The sequence below is a fragment of the Mobula birostris genome, chromosome 15 (assembly GCF_030028105.1).
Source record: "Mobula birostris isolate sMobBir1 chromosome 15, sMobBir1.hap1, whole genome shotgun sequence".
NCBI lineage: Eukaryota > Metazoa > Chordata > Chondrichthyes > Myliobatiformes > Myliobatidae > Mobula > Mobula birostris.
Genome location: NC_092384.1, coordinates 65576265 through 65603416, shown reverse-complemented (window position 1 = coordinate 65603416; position 27152 = coordinate 65576265). Strand labels below are relative to the sequence as shown.

Here is a 27152-nt window from a genome sequence, read left to right as displayed (position 1 = left end):
AATAACGTGGGCAATATGCGCTCCCTTGTTTCAATTGCAGAAAGCGGCGGTATGAGACCCGCCGTTGTCCACAGTCCGCTCAGCCCCGCGGGCCGGCGTGAAGTCCGGATCGTCATGTGCGGCCCGGGGTGTTTCTCTGGAAGTTTGGGGGCCAGGAGCTGCATTGTGGGACCATATGAGATGGCGCTCGGTAGCCAGCCGTAGAAGAGATCTTTGCAAAGTTTGCCGCGGCCGCCCGGGACAGCAGTGAGAGTGTGGCCGGCAAAGGAGGGGACTGGACTGGACTGGGCTGGGCTGGGCTGGGCTGGGAGGGGAGGGGAGGGGAGGGGAGGGGAGAGGTGACTGAGCTGGGAGGGGAGGGGACTGTTCAGGGAAGAGGAGGGGAGGGTGTGTGTGTGTGAGAAAGCAGCCACTGCATTTCTCTCAGCCAACATGAGTGACAAAGAAGCGGCTGTTCCCATGTCCAGGAAGCACCGGCTGATGGCAGCGATCTCGGCCGGGGAACACAGTCCGGGACGATTGCATTGCTTCATCTGTGGGGGCCGTATAAGTCCCGGGCGGGAGCAGAGGTTGCAGGTCCGGGCCAAGTGTCCCGGCTCGGCTCGCCTGCCTTACTTCCCTTTCCTCTCGCAGCAGGAGCCGGCTCCCGGAGCCCGGGAGGTGAGCGCCGACGGCTGGGTGCTGGTGTGCTCCGTCTGCCGCTGCTTCCTGGCCGAGCAGTGGCACTCATTCGAGAGGACCCGCACGCCGGTCGACAAGCGCATGTACTGGCTCAAGCGACCGCACCAGTGCGACGGCCGCGGGACGTCCCGCGAGTGGAACCCCAGCCCGGCCGCCCCCGTCGCTGGCCATGACTCCGACCTCTCCTCCCTGTCCGATCAGGAGCTCTCCGAGCCCGAGACAGAAGCGGGCCGCCCCCTTTGCCCAGCGCCGGGACCCTCCGAGCCCCACGTGGGCGGCGCCAGCCTCTCCCCCTCGGGTACACCCGGCCGCTCCAGGTGCAGCGGGAGCAGCGGCAGCTGGTCCTCGGGGGACGAGGGGCAGCCGGAGGGCGCCAGGCCGAACGGACAGCCCGTGACCCCGGTCGAGGGCGCAGGGGGGTCGGCCGGGCTGGGCGGTCGCTCCCACTGGGCCTGTTTCATCTGTGGGGTCCGGCTGGCCCCGGGCTCCAAACACCGGGTGCACGTCCACAAGCAGGAGAACGACTCGGATCAGCCCTTCTTCCCCTTCCTGTGGCTGCATTACCCGCCGCCTGGCGCCCGCCCCCTGGGCCCGGAGGGCAGCACCTGGGTCTGCTCCTTCTGCCACCACTCTCTGCTCCAGCAGTGGCAGGGCTTCGAGCTGGCCAAGGTGCCGGTGCTGCAGCGCCTGTATGTGGTGCCCCTCAAGGGCGATGCCCCGGGGGGCGGAGAGCAGCGGGGCTGCTACCTGTGCGGCGAGGACTGCGGCCCCGCGGCCCGGGCCGTCTCCTCCAGGGGCCCCAGCCGCAGCTCCCGGGAGGGCCCCATGTACTTCCCCTTCATCGGCCTCCTGCCCTGCCCACCCAGTGCCAAGGCCATGACTGAGGGCGGCCAAGTCTCCTGCTGCCAGAGGTGCTACGGCGTGCTGGAGGAGCTGTGGGCCACCAGCTCGGGCCCGGAGCGGGACGAGGTCATCTCCTCGGTGCAGGCTTTCCTCAGGAGGTACCTGCGGATCAGCGCCGGCTGCCCCGCCGCGGAGGTGCGCCGGCCCGCGAGGACTGGGCAGCTGCCCGCCTGCCCACTCTGCGGCACGGAGCTGGAAGGCGGCCGGGAGTACCGGCTCAGCGTCGATCCGCCCGGCCGCCCCGGGGACCAGGAGGAGCCCTTCTTCCCCTTTCTAGCCGTCCGCCGTTGTCCGGGCCGCCCGGAGTCGGCGGGGACGGTGTCTGCCTGCGCCCTGTGCTGTCACGATCTCCTGGAGCAGTGGTGGCGTGGCAAGAACTGTCAGCAGCCAGGTAGCCCATGGTCCCGGCGGTACAAGGTGGACACGTTCGTGTGCTTCTTCTGCAGACGGGAGAGGAGGCGCTTCCTCGGGCTGAGAGCAGTGACTGTGGCCCGGCTTCCTGTGTTCCTGTATGCACCTCGTGTGGCCGACGCTCTTGTGGTGGACGATGGCAAACAGCTGACGATTGGCACGTGTGAGGATTGCAGAGCTATGGTCCTGGTTGGGAACTCCGTCAAACCAGGGAGCCAAGTGGATTCTCTATCGCCATCTCCCAATTCGAAGGTAGGCTGTGTCTTATTAATGTTTGGTGGCTGTACAGTGGTGTGACTGAACTACAAATCCAGAGAGCTGGAGGAACAGTTTAGAGACCTGATTCAGATCTCATAGTAATAGCTGGGAAAATTCAAAATCCAATGGTAATTAATAGATATGTGAGAAACAGGAGTGGACAATGGCTATTCAGATCCTTCTCTCCACCATGTGAAAGGATTGTGGCTGATCCACCCACACTTTCCTACCTGGTGATCGAACCTGTTGATTTCTTTCAATGACTCCTCTTCTGCACCTTCTCTGAGGAATTCCAGAGGTCCACTACCCTCTTGAGTGAAAGAGATTTCTCCCTGGTAAATGGGAGACCCTTTATTCTGAAGCGTGCCCCCTTGTTCTCAACTTACTCCGTTTGGGGAAGGTTCTCCTTCACAACAACCCCTCCCGGGGTGCCTCAGAATTATTATGCATCCCTCCTACTTCAGATCTCCAATGAGTAATCAATGAACCTGATGACAACCACTTTCTCCCAGGAATCAATCCCAAGAACCTTCAATGAATTACCTCAGATGCAGTTGCATTCCTCCTTTGAGGAGGAAGGCATAACTGTCCATGGTACAACATCATCAGTTTCCTGTATTGTTGGAACAAGTTCTCCCTACTTTTGCATTCTGTTTCATTGCAACTAAGAACAGCATTCCATCTGAAATTGAAGGCTGCTGTCTGTATTGGTGTCCAGGAAAGTACTGAAATGTTATGAAGGCCCTCCTTGCCGATGGATGGTTATTCGGGAAGGTGATCTGATGAGTTTGACACTTCACAGTCCTGTGATGGGGCCGAACATTCTGCAGGGAACCACCAGGATGAGTTTAAAAAAGTTCCCCCCCCCCCCACCCGGTATGCATGATAATTGCTGGCTGGCATCCCTTTAATGTGTACAAGAATGCCTCTGATCTCTGCTATTGGGAGTAAGTGTATGCCTGATTTGTGGTGCATTTATGCAGCAGTGGGTGGGCATGACTACGTCACTCCAGCTTTCTACTGCATTTCATTGTATTGAACAATAATATTGTTTGGATGGGTAGTACTATATCATCTGTGCAATTGGTTGGTGCTTCTTTTTCAAGTCTCTACAAATGGCGGTTAATTGAGTAGACAGAATAATTGCCTGAGGTTGTCTTGGTAGCATGACCACACCCAAGCAGACCTTGGGTAGAGCCAAGTAATTGGGATGGTACTGAGTGGTTGCACAATGCATTCTCAATGGAAATAACGAAGAGATGCTGAGATGCGTCCCAGGATGCGCTGGGACACATCATCAGTGATGTAACCTGCTGTCATTGGGTGCTTTGGGTCTTTCAGCATCAGACACGCTCTCCCAGGTGACTCAGCCAGGCTGGCTTGTGTCGCGGCAGCATTGGTACCTTGACGTGGGGCTGGAGTGTTACTTCCTTTGAGATCTTGCCTTTTCAGCACTAGAGCCTTGCTCTTCCTCATTCATTCAAGAGGTGGGATTTCTGATGGCGAGTGTTGGCAAAGAGGGAATGACTGAACCACGGTCAATATATTTCTCTGAAATAGGTGCTGTAAAAGAAAAATAGATTTTTGTGGTGAGGAAATATGGTGAAATGTATTTTGCCAGTTGTTATGGTGCATGGGCTTGTAAGAACTTTTACACTTTGCTGCAAATGACTTTATAGCTGATGTCATTCACAGAATGCTCGGGAGATCAGTAAATATCAAGCAAGCGATAAAAGGATGTGATACAGGCTGTGGTGTAATCTCCAAGGCCAGATGTTTTGTTGGTATCCGTTGGTCCACTTTTCACTCATGATACAGACAGCACGTGAATCCTGCCTTGTCACTTCGAGAGGTATTGTAGGCTTGTTGCCTGTATTGCAAACCCCACTGAACACATTCTAACTGAAACCTAGTGTTATTGCAACAAGCGACTGGGTGAACTTAGCACGTGTTTTATGCTGAAGATACATTTGAAGTGCGGGAAATGGAACCGGCACCCTAGTGAGATCTGGTCACTCACCTACTAAAGCCATTTGAGTCTGAGGATGGTGTTGCGAGATGTTGGAGCTAAAATACTGGTCTGGGAGTAATCTATGAAGGAGAGATCTGTGTTGGGCTGGAAGCTGCTGCCACAGCGTGAGGTATTGTGAGTGTTACATGAACATTTTTCATAGTGTATTGGAACCACTGAAGCTAAGGAAACTGAAAACAGAACAGTGGCATGTGAATGAAATTTTCACAATTTGGCATACTGACTTGAGAGAATTAATTTTGCTCCAAGCACTTGGCGAACATCTTGTTTATTAAAAGTTTTTGCTGCAGAGGCTGTCTTCCTATTGGAATAATTCCCTCTTATTAGGTAAGGGCCTTTAGAGGAGTCTCCAACTGCTGTTCCTTCTTCCATTACAGAGTAACTCTTAACCTTTCGTGCAGCTGGTTTGAGTCCATTGAACCGGGCTGGCTAAATGCTGTTACTTGCTGCTGCTGATCATTGCCCAGTGAGTTTTTGCAACGCACTTGAACTTGCACAGTAGAGCAACAAATGGTATAAATATTTATTCACCTTTTTATTCAGCTTGGAACTGTTTTCCATGTTCCTGCAGCTACTACTGACCTAATCCTTTAGTAGCACAGCTTGATGTTTTGTGACAGTTGCCACTGCTTTTCCACTGGGAGCAAAAAAGTTTTATGTTATAATCTCCAGGGAAGCAACAGGTTGAGCAAACAGCACTGGTGTGTGTGTGTGTGTGTGTGTGTGTGTGTGTGTGTGTGTGTGTGTGTGTGTGTGTGTGTGTGTGTGTGTGTGTGTGGAGTTTTAATACATTTCACTCACAACTATTGACAGTTCACACTGAGGAGACAATTTGATGTATCCTGCAGGAAAGTGCAATGGCTGACGTCAGGTCAGTTAATTAATGAATTAGTTATTAGTTTCTCTAGTTATTGAACATAACAAAATAGTGCAAAAGACTAGAGCAAAAATAGCTCTGGGTTTACACAGGCGTTTATAGCAACAGGTGTCAACCCTTCAGCCCCTCGCTCACTGCTGAGCATTTAACTAGATCTTTGCTTATCTGAACTTCAACAGTTATTGCTTGCCTAATGCCAAATCCCCTTATACACTTGCTGAACAATACTCTTTCTTCCTTCCTTAATCATGAAATCAAAAGTTGTTTAGGGGAGAGATTTGTAAATTTCTGCCCTTATCTGAGAGTATGTTTCCTGAATTCCTTTCTGAAAGTCTGTTGTTAACTTTTAGACTGTGTTTCCTTGTTCTTGATTCTTTGCTACCAAAGGAACTGTTCTCTGTCTCCAGCCTGATGAATTATCCTGATGTTTCAAATTCTCTCAATCAAATCATGTGTAAGCTCTTTTAAATCTGTGATGCCCCATAAGACACTGGAGCAGAATTAGGCCATTCAGCCCATCAAGTTTGCTGTGCCATTTATTGTCCCTCTAAACACCATTCTCCTGCCTTCTCCCCATAACCTTTGACACCCTTACTAATCAACATCTGATTTAACTATGCCCGATGTTTTGGCCTCCAGCTGTGGCAATGAATTCCGCAGATTCACTACTCTCTGGCTAAAGAACTTCCTCCTCATCTCTGTTCTAAAGGGACGTCCGTGTATTCAGAGGCTATGGTCTCTGGTCTTGGCCCCATTATTGGAAACATGCTCTCCGTACCCACTCTATCTTGGCCATTCAGTTGTGGTCCTCTCCAACGTACATTCGGTGATATGAATATGTTTATTAATGAAGCATAGGAATAGGCTACTTGCCTCTTGGATGCTCCCACAGACAAGAAAGTCACAGCAGACTTTTGGCTCCATGTTCCTCTTTATTCACATTAACTCTCACTCCCTTACTTACTGAGAGTCTACTTTTGTCTTAGAAATATTCCAAGACAGCTTCCCTGTGCTCTTAAGAGAGTTCCAAAGGCATGACTCTCAGAGAAAATATTACCTTTCACCTTTACCTTAAGGAGATGGCTTTTTTATTTTTAACCATTTTTATCAGCGGGAACCATTCTCTCCGCATCTACCCTGTCAAGACCCTCTCCGGATTCTGCCTAAGGTGCAATGCCCAGTATTCCTAGATCTGCGAGATGGGTGGAGGAAGTTCACAAGACCCCCACCTCCCCCAACTTCAGCATAAATCGTTAAGCTTATTAAAGCCATGCATGAATGTGAGTATGAAGCGTGCTTAAATTTAAATTCCTGGCTAAATCTTGATGGAACGGAGGCATAAACTCAGGCCACATCTCTCTCTGTAATGCCTGAATTAATGGCCAGCTTCTGCTGGTCGTTTCAGATTACTTTTTAAATATATCCGTTTGTTTTAAGCAAGTGGTGTTGAACTGATGTGGAACTTCCACTGCAGCCTGCAGGCGTTTGTACTGCAGCCCAGTGTGGAGCCCGTGGCAGCTGAGCAGCGTTCCCGTTTCCAGCTGATATCCTTGCTTCCTTCCAAGAGCCAGCACTGCAGAGCAGCTGGAAGTGGTAACCTCAGTGGATTTCCCTCCCCACCGCTCTCATCCCATAGCACAGCGATCCGTAGCAATAGCTGGGAGCAGAGCACAGAACGGGACTGAACTCGAGCCACTGCTTACTGCAGTTCAGTAGCAGAGCACGTGGTGCAGTCACACTGTGTTTTCTGCCGTTTCATCTGCAGTAGCTGACCAACTCGAGTGCGAGGGGAGGTAGGGTGTGGGGGCTGCTGACCTGTGCGGACAGAATGTCTCCATTCCTGCTGAAGTTCCCTTCAGTATAAAACAATACCAGTGCTCAGTGAATATCTCGAGCAAGCCGTTATAGTGTTGTACATCCAGATGCAGTCCCGAAACCAGGAATCCCTTCAACACTTAGCTGCGGAGTGGAAATGAAAATTCCAGATGTTCAGTTTTGTTGCCCGCATTACCAAACTCAAGCCCTGAGAGCAGGAAAACAGCTGTGAACAATTATAAGTAAACAGGAGCAATTTAGTGATAGTCCAATTGTTGGTTTTGCAGAGTTAATTATAAAAGTAATTGTAAGTGTGTATTTGGCTGTTTTTTTTATAAAAAACCTACTCTGTCATAACATTGCGTAATTGCACCCTCTAGTGTTCACATGTACCATTGCAACTTAAAGGAGCAGGGATTTCGCTATATTTCCAAACAAAAAAATTGAGTCATTGATTTTACTGTGGAGGGAATTTGCAGGATTGCAAAATTTTATTATTTCCTGAGTAGCCTTTCCAAGTGTAGGAGAGGGGGATTCATTGCGTCCTGTCAGTTTCCTGCAAAGAACTTAGGAAAGGGAGTAGGCCACTCAGCCCATCAAGTCTGTCCCGCCTTTCAATATAACCATTGCTGATCTGCCCCAGGACTCGCCTCCTCTGCTCCACTAGTTGCATGTGCCTCAATTCCCCGCTCTTTCTTTCAAAAGTGTGTCTGCCTCTTTCGAGTTAGTGGTAGAGAGGAGATCACTAAACAAACTGTTCTCCATATAGACAATCAGGCACATCATCTCCATGACCTACTGAATAATCAGTGGAGCACCCTTTCGAACAGGCTTTGCTGTCACAAGGATCATTACAGAAAATCTTTCCGACCAAGTGCAATAACCAAATACAACAGATCACCTCTGTGCGACAGGAGAACACACATCATAGTACAATAGTCTCTGTTATATTATTTCATACTTTATTATTGTATGCCATTGCACATTGGTAAATTATTGTGTATATTATTATTCTGTACTTTAGTTAACATTATTTTATTTATTATTATTACTGCTGAGTGTGTTTTTAAATGTTGCCACTGTAATGAAATAATTTCCCACTAGGAATCGATAAAGTACTTATTATTAAATGATCTAGCCTCCATAATATTTGAGCCTCAAGAATTCCAGAGATTCACTGCCCTCTGTCAGAAACTCTTATGCACCTCAGTTGTAAATTTATGTCCCCTGATCTTGTAATTAGGTTCCATCATTGAAGATCTTCTCACTGGAGGAAATATCTTGATGTTCACCTTGCATCCCTCCTTGGATTTCTAATGTTTTAGTAAGATCATTCCCGTTCTTCTAAATTCCAGGGAAAAAACACTGTAGATGAATTTTTTTAGCTTCTCTGATAGAATCAACTTCCTCGGACTTTTTCTGACTCCCTGTCTTTGAAGTGATCTTCGATACATGTAAGCACAAATACCTAACACGATGATGTCAAATGTATGTCACCCTCGTTCTCTTCACCCTTTCACTACAGTGATGATTTGCTTCCTCATCCAATAGAGGAAGACTTTGGGGAATGACTTTGACTGTTTACATATTGATGATCTTCACATCAACAGGAAAGCTTAAAGTTTAAAGTAAATTTTATTGTCAGAGTACATACATGTCACCACATACAACCCTGTGATTCTTTTTTCTGCAAGCATACTCAGGAAGTCTATAGAATAGTAACTGTAAACAGGATCAACTGGGGCAGAGGAGACAAATATAAATAAATAGCAATAAGTAACAAGAGCATGAAATGACAAGATAAAGTGAGATCATTTTAGTGGGAACATCTCAATAGATGGGTGTAGCTATCCTTTTTTGTTCAAGAGCCTGATGGTTGAGGGGGTAGAAACTGTTCTTGAACCTGGTGGTGTGGTCCTGAGGCTCTTGTACTTTCTACCCGATGGCAGGAGTGAGAAAAGAGCATGGCCTGGGTGGTGAGGATCTTTGATGATGGATGCTGCTTTCCTACAACAGCATTTCATGTAGATGTGCACAATGGTTGGGAGGGATTTAGAGGTGTGTTGTGCTTTCTTTGCAATTGTATTTATGTGATGGGTCCAGGACCAGGTAGTGACACCCAGGAATGTATGAGTAGGGTTTTTGTAATTTCAGAAATGTTAAAAACTGCCTTTCAGGAGACCATCACTTGGATCCAAAGTAAACTATTTCTCTGCCATGCTGTTCCACATCAGCTTTGCTGTGGGAAGTATCTCCACTCACCTCTGCGGCATTGTGGCATATCCTGTGGCGTTTTTGTCACTTTCGTTATTTGTTTTCAAAAGAAAACATAGCAATTTTCTCCTGAAGTGGGTCCTAATCTCACTGCAGAAACCAGCAGTAAATTCAGGGTGCGTACTACACTGCCGGAGGTGCTATATGTATATTGGATGATGTATTCAAACTGAGGCGTAGTTTGCCTGCTAGGACACAACAGTTTCCCCCACTGAGGGATTGTACTACTCAGTTACTGATCTATGGACAATTAGAGTCTACCAAGACGTAGAGCAGGGAAATGGGCCATCCTGCACTGGGTCGTCACAGAGCAATACAGCACCAATAAAGGTCATTTGGCCTATCGAGTCCATGCTGATCATCGTGCCCACACAGCTAGTCCTAATTTCCTGCATTTGGCCCATGTCTCTTCAAGCCTTGCCCTTCCATTTCCTTAAATGATACTGCTCTACCCGTCTCAACCACTTCTGGTAGCTTGTTCCATTACCTGCCATCCTCTGCATGGAAAAAGTCGCCCCTCACGACTTTTTAAAAAAAATTTTTCCCCTCCCATCCTAAAACTTTACCACACACATAAAAGTTGCTGGTGAATGCAGCAGGCCAGGCAGCATCTCTAGGAAGAGGTACAGTCAACGTTTCAGGCCGAGACCCTTCGTCAGGACTAACTGAAGGAAGAGTGAGTAAGGGATTTGAAAGTTGGAGGGGGAGGGGGAGATCCAAAATGATAGGAGAAGACCGGAGGGGGAGGATGGAGCCAAGAGCTGGACAGGTGATTGGCAAAAGGGATACGAGAGGATCATGGGACAGGAGGTCCAGGAAGAAAGACAAGGGGGGGCGGGGACCCAGAGGATGGGCAAGGGGTATATTCAGAGGGACAGAGGGAGAAAAAGAGTGAGAGAAAGAATGTGTGTATAAAAATAAGTAACAGATGGGGTACGAGGGGGAGGTGGGGCATTAGCGGAAGTTAGAGAAGTCGATGTTCATGCCATCAGGTTGGAGGCTACCCAGACGGAATATAAGGTGTTGTTCCTCCAACCTGAGTGTGGCTTCATCTTTACAGTAGAGGAGGCCGTGGATAGACATGTCAGAATGGGAATGGGATGTGGAATTAAAATGTGTGGCCACTGGGAGATCCTGCTTTCTCTGGCGGACAGAGCGTAGGTGTTCAGCAAAGCGGTCTCCCAGTCTGCGTCGGGTCTCGCCAATATATAAAAGGCCACATCGGGAGCACCGGACGCAGGTGAAGTGTTGCCTCACCTGGAAGGACTGTTTGGGGCCCTGAATGGTGGTAAGGGAGGAAATGTAAGGGCATGTATAGCACTTGTTCCGCTTACACGGATAAGTGCCAGGAGGGAGATCAGTGGGGAGGGATGGGGGGGATGAATGGACAAGGGAGTCGCGTAGGGAGCGATCCCTGCGGAATGCAGGGGGGGGGAGGGAAAGATGTGCTTAGTGGTGGGATCCCGTTGGAGGTGGTGGAAGTTACAGAGAATAATATGTTGGACCCGGAGGCTGGTGGGGTGGTAGGTGAGGACCAGGGGAACCCTATTCCTAGTGGGGTGGCGGGAGGATGGAGTGAGAGCAGATGTACGTGAAATGGGGGAGGTGCGTTTAAGAGCAGAGTTGATAGTGGAGGAAGGGAAGCCCCTTTCTTTAAAAAAGGAAGACATCTCCCTCGTCCTAGAATGAAAAGCCTCATCCTGAGAGCAGATGCGGCGGAGACGGAGGAATTGCGAGAAGGGGATGGTGTTTTTGCAAGAGACAGGGTGAGAAGAGGAATAGTCCAGATAGCTATGAGAGTCAGTAGGCTTATAGTAGACATCAGTGGATAAGCTGTCTCCAGAGGCAGAGACAGAAAGATCTAGAAAGGGGAGGGAGGTGTCGGAAATGGACCAGGTAAACTTGAGGGCAGGGTGAAAGTTGGAGGCAAAGTTAATAAAGTCAACCAGCTCTGCATGCGTGCAGGAAGCAGCGCCAATGCAGTCGTCGATGTAGCGAAGGAAAAGTGGGGGACAGATACCAGAATAGGCACGGAACATAGATTGTTCCACGAAGCCAACAAAAAGGCAGGCATAGCTAGGACCCATACGGGTGCCCATAGCTGCACCTTTAGTTTGGAGAAAGTGGGAGGACCTACACATGCCCTTACACTTCCTCCCTTACCACCATTCAGGGCCCCAAACAGTCCTTCCAGGTGAGGCAACACTTCACCTGCGTCCGGTGCTCCCGATGTGGCCTTTTATATATTGGTGAGACCCGACGCAGACTGGGAGACCGCTTTGCTGAACATCTACGCTCTGTCCGCCAGAGAAAGCAGGATCTCCCAGTGGCCACACATTTTAATTCCACATCCCATTCCCATTCTGACATGTCTATCCACGGCCTCCTCTACTGTAAAGATGAAGCCACACTCAGGTTGGAAGAACAACACCTTATATTCCGTCTGGGTAGCCTCCAACCTGATGGCATGAACATCGACTTCTCTAACTTCTGCTAATGCCCCACCTCCCCCTCGTACCCCATCTATTACTTATTTTTATACACACATTCTTTCTCTCACTCTCCTTTTTCTCCCTCTGTCCCTCTGAATACACCCCTTGCCCATCCTCTGCGTTCCCCCCCCCCCCCCGCCCTCCTTGTCTTTCTCCCTGGGCCTCCTGTCCCATGATCCTCTCGTATCCCTTTTGCCTATCACCTGTCCAGCTCTTGGCTCCAATCCCTCCCCCTCCTGTCTTCTCCTATCATTTTGAATCTCCCCCTCCCCCTCCAACTTTCAAATCCCTTACTCACCCTTCCTTCAGTTAGTCCTGACAAAGGGTCTCGGCCTGAAACGTCGACTGCACCTCTTCCTAGAGATGCTGCCTGGCCTGCTGCGTTCACCAGCAACTTTGATGTGTGTTGCTTGAATTTCCAGCATCTGCAGAATTCCTGTTGTTTGCGTTTCTAAAACTGTGCCCTCTGGTTTTGGACCTCAGACCCTACAATACAGGAAGGGTGTGGTTGCACTGGAGAGAAGATTCACCAGGATGTTATGGGAATGGAGGGCCTGAGACTGGACAGTGTGGGGCCCCTTCCCCTGGACCCCAAGCCACCACGGAAGACCAGACAGTGTGGTGTCCCTTCCCTGGACCCCGAGCACAAGGAGAGACCGGACAGCGTGTGGCTCCCTTCCCTGGACCTCAAGCCACAAGAAGAGACTGGACAGGAAATATTTATGAGTTAGCTTCAATGAGCTACCACAACAATAACAATGAAAGAAATGCATTTTATTGCCTCATCCCTGCTGACTGACCAGTGACCAGCAAGACTTAGTGCAGCACAGCTCAAAATCCACGCTCTAAACATAATACAAGTTTGGAAGAACAGAAACTATTAATTCTGCTCTGGATATTTTTGTAGATAGCAGTGTTGTAATCCTATCTCCAGCATATGCTCCCTGTGAGTATGACATCTCCACAGGGAGTGCAGGATTGAAAAACTCACTTGGAAACAAAGTGTCTGTACATTCCTCATTGCATTGCACTGGAACCTGTGATAGCACACCACAACCATCCTCTTGCTCAAAGGAGCAGCTGGAAACTCTGCAAACAATAGACATCCTGGTGAAAATATAACTTGAGTTTGGTGGATCCTTTATCTGGCATGGTTTTAATATTGAATGGCCCAGGTTGGCCACATCTGATGACGTTGGTATCAAGATGAGGCAGAATCGGCAGAGACAGTCACAGACAGCGTGCTACACTGAAAAGGTAGATTTGTAGAGCAGGAGGATAACTTAAGTATTTGCTATATGAGACATAGGAGCAGAATATTCCGCCATTTGGCCCATTGCATCTGCTCTGCCATTCAATCATAGCTGATCTTTTATCCTTCCTCCTCGGCCTTCTCCCTGTAACCTTTGATGCCATATCTAATCAGGAACCTATCATGCTCTGCCTTAAATACACCCATTGACCTGGCCTCCACACCTGCCTGTGGTAATAAATTCCACAAATTCGCCACCCTCTGAATAACTCGGAGCCTGAGTGACAAACTGATGGTAGCCACGAGATGTGCTTTATTGGGACAATGCTGTTCACTTTATTGTTTGTTCTTTCATGAGAAATGGGCATTGCTGACTAGGCCAGATATTATTGTCCATATTTAATTGCTAAGTCATTTCAGACAGCATAGAATATAACAGCACAGTACGGGTGCTTCGGCCCACAATGTTGTGCCAAACTTTTAACCTACTCTAAGATCAAGCTAACACTCCCCTTCTATATAGCCCTCCATTTCTCTATCATCCATTGCCAATCTAAGAGTTTTTTTAAACATCTCTGGTGTGTCTGTCTCTACACCACCCTGGTAGGGTGTTTCAAGCTCTGACCACTCTTTGTTTAAATCAGCGGTCCCCAACCACCAGGCCGCAAAGCATGTGCTACCGGGCTGCGAGGAAACGATATGATTTGGCGATATGAGTCAGCTGCACCTTTCCTCATTCCTTGTCACGGCCACTGTTGAGTTTGAACGCACCCGAAGTCATTACGTACGCGTCATCCATGTCAGCGCGGGAAGAAGATCAACTCCTCGAGCTTGCAAATGACGGTGGGCTGAAAAGTATGTTTGACATAACATCTGTGCTGGCATTCCGGATCAAAGTCAAGGCTAAGTATCCTGAGAAAGTCACGAAAGCACTGAAAACATTACTTCCATTTCCAACATATCTCTGCAATGAATGCAACGAAAACTATATTGTGGAATAGACTGGACATAAGGAACCCTCTTCGAGTATCGCTGTCTCCCATCACCCCTCGATAGGACCGTCTTGTTGCAGGGAAACAAGCCCAGGGCTCCCACTGATTCAGCGTTATTGGTGTGTTGCAATGATTTTATATGTTCATACGGGGAAAATATGTGCTGTGTGTTTAATATCCAAACGTTACTTAAAATGTTATGATGCTATTGACTTATAATTGATTTATCACTATATTCATGCGAGGAAAATAATGCGCTGTGTGTTTAATATTAAATTCGTTAGATAAACCCTTTTAGAAACGAAATTGAGTGTATTAGCCACTTATCACCTATATTCCAGTCGTGATTAACACCCCCCGAACAGAATCGCCAAAAACGATCTGTAGAAAAAAATTGGCACATACACTCATGCGCACGGGTGCCCGCGCAAGGCTTCAGGGTCATGGTAGTCTTTCTTGGGGTAAGCATAACGTATTTGACTGCTACTCTTGTCCGTTGGCAACCCTACCGCACCCCCCCCCCCCCCCCCGGTTGGCCGGTCCGCGGTACAGAAAAGGGTTGGGGGACCCGTGGTTTAAATAACTTACCTCTGACATCCCCCCCCCCGTGCTTGCTCCAATCACCTGAAAATTAGAGTAAAGACAATTGCTGTGAAGGAAGATTGGGAAAGACAGATATGCTTCTCTGAAGTACATTACTCAACTAGACAACCATTACTGACATCAACTTTCTTTAATTACTTGAACTGAAAACGTTCTTGTTGCTTTGGGATATTGTGTCTCTAGACAAATCAGAGACAAAAGAGAGACTGTAGGTGCTGTAAATAGGGATCAACAGACTAAATACTGGTGGAACTTGGCAGGTCAGATAGCATCTACAGAGGGAAGCGAAGGGTCTCGCCTATTAACATCGACTATTCATTTCCCTCCATAGATGCTGCTTGACCTGAGTTGATCCAGTATTTTGTCCGTCTTGCCATGTACACAAAACACAGAACAGTACAACAAAGTACAGGCCCTTCGGCCTCAAGTTGTGCGAACCTTTTAACCTAAAACAAGATCAATCTAACCCTTCCCTCCCACAGAGCCCTGCATTTTCCTTTCATCCTTCTGCCTACCTAAGAGTCTCTTAAATGTCCGTACCACCACTCTGACAGGGTACTTCATACACTTACCACTCTGTGTGTGTGTGTGTGTGTGTGTGTGTGTGTGTGTGTGTGTGTGTGTATGTGTGTGTGTGTGTATATATTAAAAAAGCTACTAGTATCTTTCCCTTATACTGTCCTCCAAATACCTTAAAGTTGTGCCCTTTGTCTGAGTCATTTCTGCCTTGAGAAAAAGGTGCAGGCAATCCAATCTTGTCATCTTGTACCTCTCTATCAAGTCACCTCTCATCCTCCTTCACTCCAAAGGGAAAAGCCCCAGCTCACTCAACCTTTCCTCATGTGACATGATCTCTGATCCAGGCAGCATCCTGGTAAACCTCCTTTGCCGCCTCTCTGAAGTTTCCACATCCCTCCTATAATGAGGGGCCCAGAAATGAACAAAATATTCCAAGTTTGGTTGGAGTTTTATAGAGCTGGAATATTACTTCGTGGCTCTGGAACTCAATCACAAAATAATTCTAGTGATAGTTTTGAGATCCATTGGGCTAGTCAAGAGGCACTTATAATTGGGTATCACACCAGAAAGAACTTCGATATCTGAGTATCTTACTTGATTTGTATCTAAGGCATCCACAGACCCCTCGGTTAATGGTAGTGATCCATGGCATAAAAAAGGTTGGGAACTCCTGATCTAAGAGAATAGTTGGATCATAAGCATGCTTCTTGGTAGGGCCTCACTCAGACGCGGGAGAAGTTTTTTAGTACCATCTTTCTTGGTGGCATCCTTGCTGGTTAGTAATATTCTTGGACCCACAATATTCTGACTTGGCTGCGAGTCCCACACCAGAGACTTGGTCATATAACTTGGGCTTTCTTTCGAATGAGGAAGAAATATTTTCAAAATTGCCTTTTTGTTAAGTGGACTGAGGGAAGGTAGGGCAATAAATATTGAGGGAAGTTAACTTTCAAAAGACTTGTACAAGGCCCAACATCAAAGCACCTGGGAAAGATGAGGTGGTTCTAAACAGAACTGGAGATGTCTATTTAATGCCGGAGGTGAAAGAAATCATCCTTTGTCTGTCAGTGTATTAGCTAGGATTGTGGTGGCCATACTACCAAACCCTGTCCTCAACACAAAATGGGCGAAATTAAATCCCCTCCGCAAAAAGGTCATATGGTTGTTTGCAAACCTCACACTCGAATACGATGCTGTAATTATATACAAGAAAGTTGATAAATACACCTCTGGGTTGACTGAACGTGAGCATTTATTCTCTCACTCTCAAATTTCTCCCACAAGTGCATATTATTAACATCACGCGTGGGAATAGTTTCACATTTGAAATTTTGACTTCGGATTCACTAATGTTTTATGATGAAACTTGAACGACTTGATTTTATTACCACCTTGTAATCAATCCCAGATATGAATTTTTCCTCCCTTTTACACTCCTCCGTTAGAAGTTCGCCTCCCAGAAGGTGAAATAATCAGGGCACTGGAAGTGTGGAAAACGCGGATGATGGGCAGCTGCCCCTTGGAACGTGGTCCCCAGGGGAAATGAACTTACAGGTGTGGAATGTTCAGCCACCTGTGTAAATATCAGAAGCCACTTGGGACCATCCTCGGGTAGCTGACATGCCAAGTTTCCAGTTCTAATATTTAACTCTTTTGCAGGGAATTTAGCAGTGGGGTACTGTATCACCCATTCCACCTCTGATCTTCACCTAAGCTCTAATTTCTTGCTGTATTTCTTCTCCTGTGATATTTGTTAGGTATCTTGACTTTTTACTGCTTTTACTGGTATGCTACAGCTGTCGAGGTCGAGTCATTCAGTATATTTAGAGGTTGATAGGTTCTTGATTAGTAAGAGTGTCAAAGTTTGGGGTTGAAGGGGCATAATAAAACAGCCGTCATTGAATGGCTGAGCAGACTTGATGGTCTAAATGGCCCAGTTCTGCTCTAATATCTGAAGGTCTTGCTGCTTGTGAAATGTTGGAGACACAAGAGAATTTTGGTGAAACTCAGCCAATCAGGTGGCATCAATGGAGGGAAATGGAAACTGGGTGCTTGTGAACGCAAACGCAAACCTGAAATGTCACCTGTCCGTTTTCCCTCCAGTTGCTGCCTGACCCGCTGAGTTCCTCCAGCAGCTCGTTTTGCACTCTGGAAAATTATTCCACTGAGGAGATGGTACTTTCTGATTTAATTGTTAACCAGCTATTTTTTGCTGCCTGATCTTGATGGCCCACATCTCGGCCTGTTGTCTGAACCAATTGGACATGAGACATCTGAGTTGATCATGCTTTCCAGCACCAGGTCGATAGTCCTGAAATTCATAGCTCTTCAAGTGCACATTTAAATACTGATTGAATATGCTAAGGGATTCTGCTTCAGGGAGGATGAAAATCTTCCTCAGTGCATCTCTAATCCCTCCTCTATCTGTCAATTTAGACCTGTGCTGCTCTGTAGTTTTGACTACAGCAATGGATGTTCTTCCTATTAGTTCTAACTCAGCCACTTATAACTTTACACATCCCTATTAAATCTCTTCTTTTGTCCTCTGTTCCAAAGTAAACATATCCAGTTTATCAAATCTTTCCTCTTGGCTGCAATTTTTCACTTTTGACAACACCCTTGTAAATCTCCTCTGCACCTTCTCCAGTGCATTCATATCTGTCCCGTAATCTGGTTGAAATTGGATGTGGTGCTGAAGATGTTAACTAACTATATTGTATGCACTTCAAGAATAGCCTTCTGCTCTTACATTCTATGCCTTGGTGAATAAAAGATCTCTTGTGTGTCTTCACCCCCTTTTATTGGCCTGTCTTTTTCCCTTCAAGACACATAGGTGCCCCTATTCCTCCCACATCACGCAATATCCTCCCCATTTACTGTCGTTCGTTATCTTTGATGTATTTCCTCACACCTCTCTGCATTAATCCCCCATTTACTATTTTCTGTCCAGCCAGCCATATCATAATTTATCTGTACCTATGCTTTCAAATTCCTTTCAAACCTTAAAAGTTTTAAATCCATTAATCATCAGCACGAGATTCTGCAGATGCTGGAAATCCAGAGCAACACTGACAAAATGCTGGAGGAGTTCAGCAGGTCAGCATGGAGAAGAATAAAGAGTCGACGTTTTGGGCTGAGATCCTTCATCATTATTACTGCATTAATCCTTCCTTGAGTTAACTCCTGCTTATAGTCCAGTCCTTAAATGTTTTTATGATGAAAATAAAAAAAAATTCTGCTGCTGTAGTGAATTAATTTGCTTGTTTTGTGCCATGTTGTATGGCGTGGGCAATCGTGGTCTTTCCATGACCATAATTGTTCTTGCCAGTTTTTTCTACAGAAGTGGTTTGCAGTTGCCGCCTTCTGGGCAGTGTCTTTACAAGATGGGTGAACCCAGCCATTATCAGTACCTTTCATAGATTGGTTGCCTGGCATCAGTGGTCGCATACCAGGACTGGTGGCTCGTATGACCATTCACCACCTACTGCCATGGCTACACCCTAATCAGGTGGGCTAAGCAGGTGCTACACCATGCCCACGGGTGACCTACAGGTTAACGGAGGAGAGGAGCGCTTTAGACCACCTTTGGTAGAGTCGTATCCCCACCCCACCACCCATACTGAAATGCTACCATTTCATAAAATCAACATGGAGATAAAATTTGTTACAATTACCTCTGGAACTTGTGTGATCGTTGGGCATCCAGCTAGGCCTGTGTTTTGGAATTGGTTCATTATTATACCGAGATACAGTGAAAGACTTTGTTTTGCATGTTATCTGGGCAAATCAATCCGGATGTTACGACATGACAGTAGTACAAGGGGAGATCTATAATAGAGTGCAGAAGGTAGTGTTACAGCTACAGAGAAAGCATTGTGCAAGTTGGTGAATCTGCTGCAAGGACCGTGACAAGGTAGATTGAAAGATACGGAGTCCATCTTTAGTAAAACACTCAAAACGCTGGAGGATCTCAGCAGGTCAGGCAGCACCTATGGAGAGGAATAAGAGTGTATGTTTCAGGCTGAGACCCTTCATCAGGACTGGGAAGAAAGTGGGAAGAAGCCAGAATAAGTCCGTTATGTCGCTTTTTCCAAGCTCTGTTCTCAAAGATCCCGGGTCTTTGGGCACACAGCAGTAGATCTTCCAACTCCCCCGATGACACACGGGTCTGTCTCCTGCCGCGACACCGACCCTCGGTCCGCCCGTCTCCAGAGCCCCGAGATCTTAGGCTTCCAAATCCGAGCGGGACTCTCAGGCTGACTTCTTGGCGTGCCGAACCACGGCCAGTACTGAAACCCCGAGAACGGGTCCCGTTCCCGCAAAGAACCAAAGTCAGCGTGTAACTCCAAGTCAGGGTCTTCAAAAGAACCCTGAAAGGGAAAAATAAAGATATTAAAGATGGAAATAGAGCTGTTTCCGAAGATGCAGGCAAAGGAGTCGCCATTTAGTGCCATCTTAACTTCGCTCCACCTCCCAGAACAGAAAGATTGAGCAAGTTGGTGCTCCAGTGTAGTAAAGAGGGAGTGTTGTGCTGTCAGGCAGAGATGTTTTCTCCTTTGAGACTGACTTACTTAGGCCCTTGGTTTCTAAGTGGAGCACAGGTTATCGATGACCTCCTGCCTTCATTGTCCTCTGAAGTCGATGAAGTCCATCAACATTCTGCAAGCCATTGCAACCATCGTACTAGGTTATACAGCTTCTTCAGAGCCTTGCCCGTTTCTACCTCTCACGATGGGGTTGGACTTTGAGAGGCTCTTGTTTGAGAGCCATGCCTTAATATGAGGGTGACATCAATAAAATTGGTTAGAAAAATCTCTTTGCCCGTAGAGCAATTAGACTGTGCAGCTCACTCTAACATGGAGAAGCCAGAGTGAATAATGGCCTTTAGAAAGGATTAATACATATAAAATAGATCGAGTGGATAGGCAGAGACTTTTTCTGAGGTTGGAGATGGCTAACATGAGGGGGCATAGTTTTAAGGTGAATTATAAAGTGGATGAATACATAAAGGAAAAATGGAAATGGAATGATTATGTTAATAAGGTTAGTAGGTAGGAAAATGCTTAAATGAGATGTAAAGAATGCTCAGATTAATAGGGCTAAATGCTCTTTTTCTGCCTGGTCAAACTCTGTGCGGCCTCTATCAATGGCCAGTTCTGACCACCACTTTTCGTCCGACTTCCCACAGAACCCGTGGAGAGCACAGGATGACTCACCAGGCCAGCTGAGAAACAAACCAAATTTCCTTATTTTCCTCTCCTTTCCTGTCTCTCTGCTGGGCAAGGTGCCAACAGCAAGCTTGTAAAAAACCGCCATGTGAAGGATTGTGACCGCAGATTGGCATCCTGGGGCTCTGCTCTGATCTGCAGCGTCCAAACCATTGGGCATTCTGGATCACTATTAATTGATTCCAAAGCTTGCACTTCCACACACTTCCTGTCCCTTTGTACACCCATGTATAAAAGATTGAAAAATGAGAAGCAGAAAAGAAGACTTAATATTAAGCTCTGAACCGCCGACAAGAAAGGAGTAAGATAAAAGATTAATTTTATTTGTTACATGTACATCAAAACATAGAGCGAAATGTGTTGCATGTGTCTGATCAAGTCAGCGAGGATTGTGCAAATGTCACCATGCTTCTGACGCCAACGTAGCGTGCCCACAACTCTCTAACCCTAACAGTATGTCTTTGGAATGTGGAAGAAACCTGAAGTTTGGACAATTTAAGTGCTGGGCGAGATTGAAAAGGCCGGAGGCGAGAGGTTCAGCTTGATGCCCTACAAGATTTACTCGTCTCTGTGCTGAACTGAGGCTGTGGCCTGCAACTGACGGTCACAGCTTCTGCTGGATCAGCTGCTGGCGTCCCGTCTGTGGACTCACTTTCGTGAACTTCGGTTCTGAATGTTATTTGCTTGCTTTTATTGTTGGCACAATTTGTTTTTTTTTCCTCTGCACATTGGGTGTTTGGTGGACTTTCGTTTTAATGCGTTCTACTGTGTTTCTTTGGCTGCCTGTAAGGAGATGTATCTCAAGGTTGTATATGGTATACATACTTCAATAATAAATGTACTTTGGACTTTGGAAACTGCAACACCTGGAGAAAACTCACACAGTCACTGGGAGAATATGCGAACTTCTTACAGACAGTGGTGAAAATCAAATCCCAGTTTTACAGTTAGTACTGTAATAGTGTTATGTTACATGCTATGCTATTGCAGACATCCCACCTCTCCCGGAAGTTCCGGGAGTCTCCCGCATATTAATAGTGGCTCCCTGATGCCCGCAAATTATATACAATATCATGGAAATCAACTTTTTTGAGAGCAAGCGAGAGAAAGCAAGAGAGACTGCGAGAGCGACCATGAGAGAGAGAGTGCGCGTGTGCGCGAGAGAGAGAGCGAGAGTGAAAGCAAGCGAGAACGCGTGAGCGACCACAAGAGAGAGAGCGCGCGAGCGAGAGTGCACCATGGCAGAGTGTTCCAAAGAAAATATAAAACGTACGTCACCCCAGACTACACTAAAGTGTACCCCTGCCTAATAGGGGTCAAAATAATGACAGTGTTGCTCGCTGCACTGTTTGCAACAGTGACTTTTCTATTGCCCATGGTGGGTTAAGACTGTAAAAGACATGTTGAGGTGAGTTTAACAGGTGTCATTTGTTCATTAGCATAGCTAACGTTATTTAAACTAGCTGGCCAGCTGCTAAGGAGCTACTCTGTTGCAGACATCCCACCTCCCCCGGAAGTCTCCCGCAAATTGATGGTGCTACCTCCCTGAAATGAGTTTTTGCAGGGTGGGATGTCTGCTATTGTGCCACCCTACATGATTTGTACATGTGCTAAGTAGACTTGTGGAGATGTAAGTTTGCCTTTATATGATATTAGTAAATCAGTCCCTCTTTGAGAAGTAACTAGTCACTGTGGCATGAGGTTATTGAGTCCTTAGGAGCTTGTGAAGATTCAGCATAACAATATAAAACTTTGACAAACTTTTATAGACACGTAGTGGAGAATATATTGACTGGCTGCATCACAGCCTGGTATGGAAACTCCAATGACTTTGAATGGAAAATCTTATGAATGTAGTGGATACGGCCCAATAAATCACGGGTAAATCCCTCCCCACTGCTGAGCACTTCTTCATGACATATCATTCATCACCCACCACCCAGTTCATGCTCTCTTCTTGCTGTTGCCATCAGGAAGAAGGTACAGGAACCTCAGGACTCACACCATCAGGTTCAGAAACAGTTATTACCCCTGAACCATAAGGTTTCTGATCCAGAGGGGTTAATTTCGCTCAACTTCACTTGCCCCATTACTGGAACGTTCCCACAACCTGTGGACTCACTTTCAAGGACTCTTCCTCTCATGTTCTTGATTTATTGCTTATTTATTTATTTATTATTATTCTTTCTTTCTTTTTGTATTTGCATAGTTTGTCTTTTGTACACTGAATGCACAAGTTAGTGAGGTATTTCAGTGCAAACACGAGGAATTCTACAGATGCTGGAAATTCAAGCAACACACATCAAAGTTGCTGGTAAACGCAGCAGGCCAGGCAGCATCTCTAGGAAGAGGTACAGTCGACGTTTCAGGTCAAGACCCTTTGTCAGGACGAACGAAGGGTCTCGACCCAAAACGTCGACTGTACCTCTTCCTAGAGATGCTGCCTGGCCTGCTGCGTTCACCAGCAACTTTGATATGTGTTGCTTGAGGTATTTCAGTGACTCTGTTATGGTTACTATTCTATTGATTTATTGAGTATACCTGAAAGAAAATGAATCTCAGTGTTGTGTATGGTGACGTGCATGTATATTTTGATAATAAATTAACTTCGAACTTTGAGTGTAAGCATTGTTGTATGGGCTGTGTGCTGTCAAAGGGGTACCGCATGTGATGGGAAGGAAGCCAACAGTTAGTCAAAGATGAAAGGTGAGTTGGTTACATGGGCTGTTCTTTCCTCCTCCTCCAGTAAGCATGAATTATGGGAAGCTTTTGTTGGGAGGTAGATATTAGTGGTGGTGCATAGTTCGATTCTGAATGGTGTTTAATTACCGTCCCCTGCTTTCTGAGGTTGGCTTGGCTGGAGGGTTTCTTTGGTGCCGAAGAGGAGACTTTCTCAGTGACTCGGGGAAACGAACCTGTTTGCAGCAAGAGAGGGAGGCGTCCTTCCTCTTCACCTCGAGCCTCTCCCAGATTGCACAACTCTGAGGTGAAGTGGGATTTGCTGAATGCAAGCTGCCTTTGAGGAGCCTCATCCATCTGCGCTGCGAGGGGAAATGGTGGGCGATCTGTCCATGACTTTCCGTTCATTCTAATGAGGTCAGGTTCCCTACTGGTTGTAGCGGCGCCACGCCGCGTAGCGCTTAGTGCAATGCTATTGCAGCTCACGGCAGTGGAGCTCAGAGTTCAATTCTGATGCCGTCTGTAAGAAATGTAGGTACCCTTCTCATGAGTGTGGGGAATTCCTCTGGATGCTCCAGTATGCAGTCCAAAGACATACTAGTTAGGAGGTTAATTGGTCATTGTAAATTGACCTGAGATTAGGCTAGGGTTAAGTAGGTGTGTTGCTAGGCAGTGTGGCTCATTTATCCTGAAAAGCCTGATCCACACTGTACCTCATATATATAAAAATTTAAAAACACTAAAATAAAATCGGCCTCGGGCTTCATAGGAGGAGGCTGGCTTTGTTTCTCTGCACCATGAATTAAATTGTACACATTCCATGTCACCATGAAGACGCTTTTAGAGCCCGTTAGGAAATTATGGAAGCAACGTGCTTGGCTCAAAGCAAGGCTGCAGGTGGTACATTCTCCCTGTGACCGCCTGGGTTTCCTCCAATGTTCCAATTTCCTGGCACATTCCAAAGACGGACGGGTGTTAGCATGTTGTAGGGCGTGCTTTGTGGGTGTCAGAAGCATGGCAATACTTGCAGGCTGCCCCCAGCTCATCCTCAAGACTGTTGGTTGTTGGTACAAATGATGCCTTTCACTATTTGTTTCGATGCAGCTATGACAGATAAAGCTAATCTTTAAAACTTGTGATCTTAGTTCTGCTGAGGGAATACTGTACTGCCAGAGAGAATGCTCTTTGAGATGGTAAAGAAATGTGTACATAGAACAACATATTTGTCAAAAGATGAACAACAGGATTACTTTCTGAGAAACCTTTTGAAGATTTAAAGATTGAAGACTAGCTTTATTTGTCATTTGTCCATTGAAACATGCAGTGAAATGTGTCATTTCTGTCAAATCAAATGGGTGAGGATTGTGCTGGGTAGGCCACAGGTGTCGCCATGCTTCAGGAAACCACAGCAGCAGGTGTGAACGTGTGGTAACAGTGACAGTGTATAAACTTCTTACAGACAACGGCGGAAATTGAACCCCAATCTGTGATTGCTGGTGCTTAATAGTGTTACACTGACCTCTATGCTATCGTGCTGCCTCTGGAAAGCATATATTAGGTTGCCACTGTGTTTGCCCGTATAACAACTGGCCCTGTATTTCAGAAGTTTAGTGCGATTATACACAGATCTAAGGTAGCAAGCAATTGATGATAGATCATGCATTGCATTCTCCTCCCAAGTTCCAGCCAGTACTATCTGTCTGGGTTATCCAGGACCTGACTTTTTGCTTTGTGGTTGTCCTTGCGCCTGCTCCACGTTTGCACATTTGCAGTCGCACAGTTTTCAATGCACTCCTGTCGTTGCTGGTGTGGTCGGCTCGCAAAGCAGAATGTGCCGTGGGCAGCAGCTATCCCACAAGCTGTAAATATTGTGGACACAGATTCTGCAGCTGCCGTAAGTCCAGGGTAACCCAGCAGGTCGGGCAGCATCCGTGGAGAGGAATAGACAGTGGATGCTTTGGACCGAGTCCGTTTATCAGCACAGCCCGAAATGTCAGCTGTTTATCCTCTCTATGAATGCTGCCTGACCTGCTGAGTTTCTCCAGCATTTTGTGTGTAATACTGCAGGTACCATTGGGTCGCTGTCAGTGGTATCTGTTGGAGAGCAGAGAGGCAAGAGTGTCTCAAGTGAAAAATCTGCTGTTCTGACAATGTAGCACTTACCTGGTGGCACAGCGCTATAGTCATTGTAAACCTCGTGTAATGTTGGAAAATGCTTTTTATTTTTCAGTTCTGTTTTGGTGGCTTCTGGTTTCCCATTTGCTCATTCTCACTCCACACACCAAATGGTTAACAGATACAATAATGATTCCTGTAGTTGAAATCGAAGTTTTGTAATGGGCTATGTATACTGGCTGGTGTAAACAACTTAAAATTCTTCCCTGCAAGAGAAATCTCTGGACTCCCAGTCAATTGTAGGACCTTTTTATATATAAAAAAAAATTTCAAGGTATTTCTTTCTATCTCACGTCAAGTTTATTGTCATTTAACTATGGTATGTTAGTAGGACTAGATGTTAATATCCCTTATTTGCACTCCTGAGACCTGCTGCCTAGACTCTGTGGGGTGGCCAAGTGAGTGATGGCATCTTCTGGGTTATCAAGTGGGCGCCCTCTTCCCTCAGTGTTTCGCTGATAGGCTCACAACACCTCCGGAAGGTTCAACAGTGAATCCCGGTGTCCCGGGCTCACCCCCTAGATGCCTTTCACTCGGGGGCCCAGGTGGAATCCTTCCTCTTCATCCAGAGCCACTGACTACCCTTTTCAGCAGCTCTGGAGAGGTCTTTGACTGCTTGTCGGTGTGTCTTCCCTCGCACTCCCAACTCCCGGAGTAGCCTTGATGTTGATGTGGCTACAAATCCTCTGCAGCCTACTTCGACCGGTCGGACCCTTGCTTTCCAGCCACGTTGTTGCGCATCGGCTGCAAGCTCAGTATACCTCAGCTTCTTGCGCTCGTAGGCCTCCTCCACTGCACCCTCCCAGGGCACTGTAAGCTCGATGATGTAAACGAGATGGAGTGGGGCTAACCATAGCACAAGGACTGGTCTGAGGTTGGTTTCCGTGATTTCAGTTGGGAAGCAGAGCCTCTGGCCTAAGTCTGCCATCATCCTCCAATCATGTGCCCCGCCTAGCCGCCCGGTGTCTGGTCTCGATGTATCGAGTCTGGCTTTACCCTCACCTTCCCGGACAAGTGCTGTTAATGGCCAGCGGGATGAAGGGGGAGGGAGAGTGTTGACACTCATCCGCTGATTTTCCAGCACTGCTGCAAGACACCTTAGCACCTGCTGCCAGGTGTATCGGCTTTGAGTAAGGCTGGTCTTGCAGCCCACCAGAACGTGTTTTAGTGTTGCTGAAGTCGGGCAGAGGGAGCATGTGGGGTCCTCTCCATACCACTGGCTGAGATTCATGGGAGACGGTAGGGTATCGTAGGCAGCCCTGATGGTGAAGCTCGCTCTGAATGACCCCACCTCCCACAGCTCTTTCCAGGAGATCTTTCTTTTCTCCACTCCCTCCCACCTCATCCATTGCCCTTGCCTTGCCTGAGCGACGGCCTTTGCGCACCTTGCTGCCTCCTCCTGCCGACGTATCTCCTGCGTCATGAGCCTGCGTCTCTGAGACACAGCAGCCTTGTTCCAGGCTGGTGTACCGTCCCCAAGGCCAAGATCGCTCCTCCCTTGGTGCACTCGGCCCACGATGTCCCAGTGCTCGAGTCCCACCTTTGCTTGCTTGGTTGCTTCTGGTGGAGTCCATTTCCTCCCAGTATCCAGGATGAGGGCAGCTTGTGCTACAAATGGATCACTCGCCTCTGTTAACATCACCTCCAGTCTTACTTTGGCACACTGGTACTCCTCTGAAAGACGGGAAATGGGTAGCTCTAGGACTTCTTTGCCGTAGAGCCCTATGCTGCTGAGGCACCTGGGAAGACTAAGCCACTCCCTTACGTATGAGCTGATCAGTCTCTCCAGCTTTTCCACCTTCGAGATTGGAACTTCATACAGGGTTAGTGGCCACATGAGGCATGGAAGGAGCCCATACACCAGAGCTTCAACTTGCCAGGGAGTGTGGTTCTGTCGATGCTCTCGAGGTCACTGACAGCATCCTTCCTGAGCTGATCTACCTGCTTTGTGTCTTTAAGGA

General features: G+C 47.2%; 1 protein-coding gene across 1 annotated transcript in view; it reads left to right on the top strand.

Moving 5' to 3' along the window:
• Positions 1-423: 423 nt before the first annotated feature.
• Positions 424-27152, top strand: part of gse1b (Gse1 coiled-coil protein b) — a 774862-nt gene continuing 748133 nt past the window's right edge. Inside the window, exon 1 of the mRNA XM_072279929.1 lies at positions 424-2247. Coding sequence (XP_072136030.1) covers positions 433-2247 — 1815 coding nt within the window. The 5' untranslated portion in view covers positions 424-432. The remainder of the gene's footprint in view (positions 2248-27152) is intronic.